This window comes from Octodon degus, unplaced genomic scaffold (genome assembly GCF_000260255.1).
Source record: "Octodon degus isolate 3935 unplaced genomic scaffold, OctDeg1.0 scaffold00067, whole genome shotgun sequence".
Lineage (NCBI taxonomy): Eukaryota > Metazoa > Chordata > Mammalia > Rodentia > Octodontidae > Octodon > Octodon degus.
In genome coordinates this window covers 11,044,047-11,051,143 of record NW_004524643.1, presented here as the reverse complement: position 1 = coordinate 11,051,143, position 7,097 = coordinate 11,044,047, and the positions used below count along the sequence as shown (strand labels likewise).

Here is a 7,097-nt window from a genome sequence, read left to right as displayed (position 1 = left end):
CAGTTTTTGCCCTGAACATCTTCAGTAATTAGCTTGAATTTTCTAAAGGCAACTTCCTCATTCTGCAGGTCAGCAAGGCTCACTTCAAGCACACGACCTTTGAGCCCATCAGGTGCAATTTTGATTCCTTGGGTTGTGGTGACGAGTGTTTTTCCAATATTTCTTATGTTGAACATAGCCGGCGCCTTCACATCATACCAGTCTGTTTTAGAAAATGGATAACCACTTGCTTCTTGGCTGCTTTTTTGCTGCCTTTTGTAAGATGCTTGTTCTTGCCTACCACCATGGTGCTGCTCAGAGAGCCAAAAGCTAAGTCCCCTTCTTGAAAGGGGACTTAGATTAATTACTGTGTCCAAATGGCCACAGTATTTTTTTGTAATAGCAAAAATGAGATGTTTCTTTTTCTTTTTTAAAAAAAAAATGTATGTAGTTGTGTATTTGGTACAGGGTCTCACTACACAGATTGGACTCATAGTGATCCTCCTATTTTCAGCCTCCCCAGGGCTGTGATGACAGGTGTGTGCCACCACACTCATCACACCCAGTCTTGGTGGCCAGCTCATCGTGCCTGGGGATGGGGTTGACACAGCATGCGGTTCCAAGGATCAAACCCAAAATGAGATATTTCTAACAGCACTTACTTATTAAGACCACTGTCTCCTGTCACTTAGACTGTGTTTATATCCCTCTTGGTACTGCTCTGCCTTGGATATTAGGGTGAGAAGAGCATTCTAATGAAAATATCTTCCAAATACATCTTATTTTTGCATTTTTAAAAAAAGAGAGCCTCCTTCCACCTCTGTCCCCAGTCACCACTAACTTTTGAGCACCTGCCCCCCCCATATCCTTGAAAAATGCTGCCTGCCCTGCAGGCCACCTCTCTGACATACTCACCTTCCTGTTGAAGCGGTCAGTGGTGACTTGATGGGCCAGGTGGGTCACATTCAGTACCACCAGACAGAACGGGGGCCAGTTCAGGTGTCCCTGCAGAAAGAGCCCATGCTCACAGACCCGGAGTCCTGCCCCGAGCATCCCCCCAAGGGGCAGGTGCAACAAGGCAAGCACGTTCATGTGCTGTGCACACGGAGCACAGAGCCCCATGGAACATCTCTGGCCTCCCTGATTCCTTGCAAGCCCAGTTTGAAAAAAGCTGCCTCCTTCTGCCCGGCTCTCAGGGGCATCGTACTGGCCAGTGCCAGGCAGCTGACCCCCATGATCACATGCATCAGCCTGGGAGTGTCCCCCTCATCCCAGCTCCCCTGCTCTTGTGCCATCCCAGGGAGCCCAGAAAGCTGGCACAGGCTGTGAATAGTGTAGGCCCCGGGCCAAGCCAGGAGGTGGCGCTCTTGACTCAACTCTTCCCCATGATCACCCAGGAAAGCTGTCACTTGGCCTGCAGCAGGTAGGCTGTGGCCAGGACTCCAGGAAGATGGAGGGAGGTACAGGGAGAGGCTGCTGTGAGGGCTTCCACATCTGTCCCCACCACTGGCGCTCATTGCGACCCAGCTCCTGGCCCAACCTCCCTGCGAAGACATCCCCAGGCAGGGCGGGATGCAAGGGGCTGTCACCAGGTTGGCACTTTTGCAGTCGAGGACATGCATGCTGATGATCTCCTCTGGGCTCTGGCTGAGGATGTAGATGGCCTCCTTGAACAGGGCTGCATGGCTCCCATCGAAGGTCACGAAGCTCAGGTCGGGGAAGATTGAGCATCGGCCTGGGGACAAGGGCGAGGCACAAGGAGAGTAGATGCCTCCCTGGCCAAGGCCCCTAGGAAGGTGGAGCAGCTGCTGCTGGGGCCCTATTGGGTGACTCAGAGGTTGGGGGTGAGGAGCTCCACTGGATAGGGCACCTCATAGACAGCAGGGGGTGCAACTGTGGGGAATCTGCCAGGCCCCAAGGAAGGGGAGGCAGAGGAGCACACAGACCAAGGTGGAGGTCACACTAGAGTAAGGAGATGAGGGGGACACAGAGGATCCCCTGACCCATGACTCACAGGCGCACTCCCAGAGAGGGCAGCAGTGGTCTCCACCCACCCGCACTGCGAGGCCCAGGACCCCACAGGGGGGGCGGCCAGCACCCTGAGGACAGTGCTGTGATTGGTTCACACGGATCAGCTGGCCTTCTATGCAGATGTGGCGGATGCAGTCCTGTTCTGTGATAGGCTGAGGCACAAAGCAGAGGAACAGATGACTGTCTACCCTGAGAGCAGCAGCTCCCACCTCACCCCCAAGTCTGCTGGACAATGCAAGACTAGTAGGGAATGGTAAGTCACCCTCCACCCAGTGAGCACACAGGTGCACACAGCATCAGATTGGGACCAAGGGACGGATGCCAAAGACCTCAGCACTCGGCATGACCGCCTGGCTAGTGCTGAGAGCTCCACACAGTGAGCAGGCACAGCAAGTGGCGCATGCTCACAGGCATCCAAGCTTGCTCTCTCTCTCTCTCTCTCTCTCTCTCTCTCTCTCTCTCTCTCTCTCTCATGCATGCATGCATACTCCCTATTTCACACAAAGACATCTCACAACACTATGCACCACATACACACACATGCGCGCGCGCACACACACACACAGCTACACAAGCACTCACTTTAAGTCTAGCATGTGAACCCAAAGCTGCCATCCACACAGCTTCTACACACGTCCTCAGGCACAATGAGCACCTGTCACCACAGGCACATCCTCCTTGTCACATACTGGACATCACATCACCCATCTAATGGGCACCAGGAGGGTGGGGCAGGGACACACACAGGGTCTTCTCCTCACAGCCTGGTTGCTGGTAAGGGCCCAGGAATGAAGGCCTGTGGCGTCCCAGGCACAAGGGAGGGAAAGTGTAAATGGAGGGTCTGTAGATAGAGGAACAACCCCTGTTCAGATCACTCACAACACAGGTGGCCGATGCATTGACCTCAAGGGTGGCTGCTGAGGTCTCAGCTGAGCCTGCTGCGATGCCATGGGCCGGGGCTGAGCGCCCCAACTGCTCAGTGGTGGCCTCACCCATGGGCACCACTGGCAGCTGGGGTCCTGCTGTGATTCCTGGAGCCTCCACCAGTTGAGGCAGCAGAACCAGTGAGCTCTCCCAGGTGGCTGTCCGGGCTGAGATGCGGCTCAGAGCATGGGACGTGGGCCCTGGTGGCCCTGTGCTGGCCCACAGGCCCTCAGCCTCTGTCACCAAGGGAGCAAGAGTGTGGGCCATGACTGGTGTCAGCCCGGTGGGCTCACCCTTGGCAGAGCCAGGCACAGGAGTGGGCAGGGATATGTGTTTGGACAGGATGGCCATTTTCTGCGTGGTGCTCTTGCGGGGGACAACTGAGATTGTACGAGCCGCCCCTGCAGCCACAGCCACAACTCTGGAGGTTGACAGCGTGGCCCCCAGAAGCAGCTCTGGAGCTGTGCTTGCTGTCTGCGTGGCTATGTGACTGGGTGGGTGCACGTGGGTCCCCATAGCTGGGGTGACAGGCAGTGCGGGGCTGAGTGTCTGTCCACGAGGAGTCAAGGCCACTGCCAGAGATGTGGCCTGAGGCTCGTGTGGAGGGGTGGTGACAGAGCCCTCGGGGCCGGGAGTGGCCACCGGGGCAGATGTGCCCACTTTGGCCAGGGGCAGGCCGGTGTCAGGAGGCAGTCCAGAGAGAAGCTGGGATTGCTGGCTTGGCTCCTGAGACAGCAAGGCTGTGGGACCTGGCCCTTGAGCACCTGTGGGCAGGCTGGCAGCAGTCGGCGTCTCTGGGGCCAGAGCTGGAGGCCCTGGGGCTATAGGACTGGGCTGTGTGAGCAGGGGCAGGGCTGTGGAGACCTGACTTGGTTGTGGGGATGTCAGCTGGGGCATAGGCTCACCATGCCCAGGTTTGCCCTTGCCTGTGGATGGGACCTCTTCCATGCCCTTGGTGGCAAGGGGACTGACTGGACCCTGTTCTGCTCCTGTGCTAGCCACAGCTGGGACACTGCTGCTCTGGCCCAGTGGCACCTGTGGGGTCCCTGTCTTGTTCATGGCCTCAGTTACGGTAAGTGTCAGAAAAGCTGAGTGGAAGCCCGAGGAGGAAGGGGTCCTGGAAGTCACCCCAGGGGGAGCCCCAGGCCTGGAGGAGGGCTGCAGGGCTATTGTCCTAACAGGCAAGGAGCCACGACCTGGGACTGTCACAGCTTTGGTCATGAGTGGGAAGCGCGGCACAGAGGGTGACCGGGAGGAGATTGTGATGTCGGGGCTCCCTGCAGAAGTCACAGTCACCCTGGTGGTCTCCTTGGCACCTAATGTCCTGCCAGGTGTGGATGTCTGCAGGGCAAAGGGGAAGGATGGAGATTCCCAGAGGTGGGAGGTGGCCGGGAGACTGGCGGTCCCTCCCTTGCTGGCTGGGGCCTCTGTGGGGGGCACAGAGAAGCTGGAGGCAGTGAGCCCCAAGGGCTGCTGTAGGGTGGGCTGGGTGGGACCTGGGGACAGCACTGGTCCCTCAGTGGCTGCCATCAGTGGGTTTAGGGCCACAGTGAGTGGGGCTACTGGGGCGAGTGCTGGCATGGGCGTGGAGGCTGTGGGCGTATCCTGTGGCCACTTGTCCCTAGAGGTGGGCAGCACTTGTCCAGGAGGCAGGGTGTCATTGCCAAGAGTCTCTGGGGGAACCCAAACAGCTGGCTCCACACCTGGGGCAGATGGAAGAGAGCAGAGGGTCAAAAGGTAGGCACAGCGGCCAAAAGCCGTCTCCCTGGGCAGGACCGAGGTGCAGGGGAGGGCAGCTTCCAGCGGCCCGGCAGCAGGGAGCCTTTGCTCTGGCTTTGGGGGAGCTCAGAGGCAGCAGCTCTGCGGTGCACTCTGCTCTGCCCGGCAGAGCCAAGAGACTTGAGCTGTGCCTGGTGACCTCATCAGAGCCTCGTGGGTCTGTGCTTCCTCTGGGCCTCGTTTTTCTCTCTGGGAAGTGGGGAGAGTGGACGGGGTGGAGCCTCTGCCTGCTCTGAAGCACCCTCCTTCCGGAGGCCTGGCTAACCCTGCTGCCCAAGGAGCTGGGCTCTGGGTGTGAGTACTCAGCGAGACCCTGGGGACCTGGAACCTGAGGGAGGAAGGGCAAGGGCAGGCTACTTACAGTCCTCCAAGTAGACACATCTCTGCGTGACTTCGTCCAGGACCTTGGGGGCAGGGCACACAGGGACACAGCCCTCTATCCTGGGGATGCAGCAGGGTGGGGTTAATGGTCTACAATTCAGGGTTGACCACTCTTTTTACCTGGATAGATCATGGGTCTCACCTTCCTTATGATGTATATGTGCACATGCTTAACATGAAACCCTCACAGGAACCTCCACAGGAACATGTCACACATGCACATATTCCCACATATTACACAAGGCATGGTACATGTACCCATCCCCACCTCAGGCTGAGCAGGAGACACACATGAACAAGACATGCTTAGGCACATGTGTGTGACACGCTCACGTGTTGCCACCTAGGTACAGCTCACATACCCTTATGTACACCCTTCAAACCTACAGGGTACCGAAGTAGTCACATACCCATACATATATACATACATCCCATACCTCCACATGGCCCCACAGACATCAGACACTACTGCACACGCCATCCACATAATGCAGCTCACACACATGCATACGTCCAGCTGTGTGATTCAGCTGTATGTACATCATGCACAAATAGGTATACATGTCACATGGCATGCTCACAGGTCAAGGCTCAGTTAGCCCAGCCCACCCATCCCCACACACATGAACTCACACACAGGTGTATCCAAGCACACACGTGTACCTTAGTACGTGTTCACACTCATGCCCACTGACTATATACAAGCCTGTTCACACGTGTGCATGTGCACAAGTATGCACACATGTATACCCGTGCACACATCTTGCCTCTGCGCCCACAGTCCCTCACCCCGCACCTGGGTACATCCTGGCATCTGGCTGCACCTGGGTCCCGGCAGGTCTGGAAGCAGGGGCTGGCACAGGCATCATAGCGCCACTCACAGACGGGGTAGGCAGCCACCAAGGGCTTGGCATCTGGAAAGGTGACCCACCCCAGAGTCCGCTCTGAGTGAGGTGCCAGAGCACAGAAGAACCATAGCACTCAGCCCCTGCCCTCCCTGCCCAAGAGGAGACAGGAGGAGCGTAGAAGGGGCTGTCTCCATGGTGACAGATTGGCTCTGTGGGTCCCAGGGCTGGGGTGCTGCAAACCTGGTGTAGGGTCAAGCCTGGGGCAGCTCTGGCAGGTAGTTGCAGCTGGGTTTTGGGTGTGGTCCAAGAGGACGCTTGGGCCCTTGATCTCTCCCCATGCAGCTGTCCCCTTGTCCTCCCCTCTGGTGCTAACCCTCCCCGCATCACATTCCCTTGCTCCAGCTCCAGCAGGGCCACCGGCAACCTCTGCGGAAGCAGAAACCCTCCCTTGAGGAGGGAGGTGAGGTGCCAGGACTCTCCCCAGCTGAGCCCAGGGCTCTCCTGCACAGGTGGCTCTTGACAGGCGAGAGGCCACTCTCTCCCAGTGCTGCCTCTGGTCCCCAGGGCCCCCTTGAGGGCACCTCTAGGAGCAGCGCACACATGAGCATTGTCCTGAGTGTCCCGGCAGCTGGGCTAATGCTCGCATCACGAGGGCAGTGCCTCTTAAACTGCACCGAGTGCGCCACTACAGAATTCCTGTGTGTGTGTTCGTCTTCCCAATCGTGCTAACTGAAGTAGCCACTGTGATTACCCCCAGGTTACAGATGAGTAAACCGAGGCACAGATGATGGAGGGGGAAAGAAACTTCTCCAAGGGGGCTGTTCTTAAAAGATGCCCTGAAGCCAGTGCCTGGATAAATGGAGGAAAGGTCTGTGGTCTAGGAGAGAGAGGACATGGAGGTGGTCATAGGACCAGTGTCAGAACCCACAGCCTCATGGGGGGTGGGGGACTGGCTCTTGAGAGGTCCCTCCCGACACCTTGAGCCCTACACTGTGCCTGGGGAGGGAACCAAGAACCGAGGTCAGTGCCAGAATGACACCCACTGGGGCTACGCAAGCAGCACCAGATCCTCCTGAGGCATTTTCTAGGTGGAGTCACAGAACGCAGACATGGAGGGCCCCCTCCTCCAAGTGCCAGGCACAGGGTTACCATTGG

At 57.5% G+C, this 7,097-nt stretch overlaps 1 protein-coding gene across 1 annotated transcript in view; it reads right to left on the bottom strand.

The window, feature by feature from the left end:
* Otog (otogelin) overlaps positions 1-7,097 on the bottom strand; it is an 84,826-nt gene that overhangs the window by 26,677 nt on the left and 51,052 nt on the right. Inside the window, exons 34-39 of the mRNA XM_004634954.2 lie at positions 5,891-6,008; positions 5,075-5,154; positions 2,890-4,637; positions 1,994-2,162; positions 1,569-1,714; positions 895-984 (exon numbers count right to left, since the gene is read on the bottom strand). Of these exons, the coding sequence (XP_004635011.2) occupies positions 895-984; positions 1,569-1,714; positions 1,994-2,162; positions 2,890-4,637; positions 5,075-5,154; positions 5,891-6,008 (2,351 nt within the window). The remainder of the gene's footprint in view (positions 1-894; positions 985-1,568; positions 1,715-1,993; positions 2,163-2,889; positions 4,638-5,074; positions 5,155-5,890; positions 6,009-7,097) is intronic.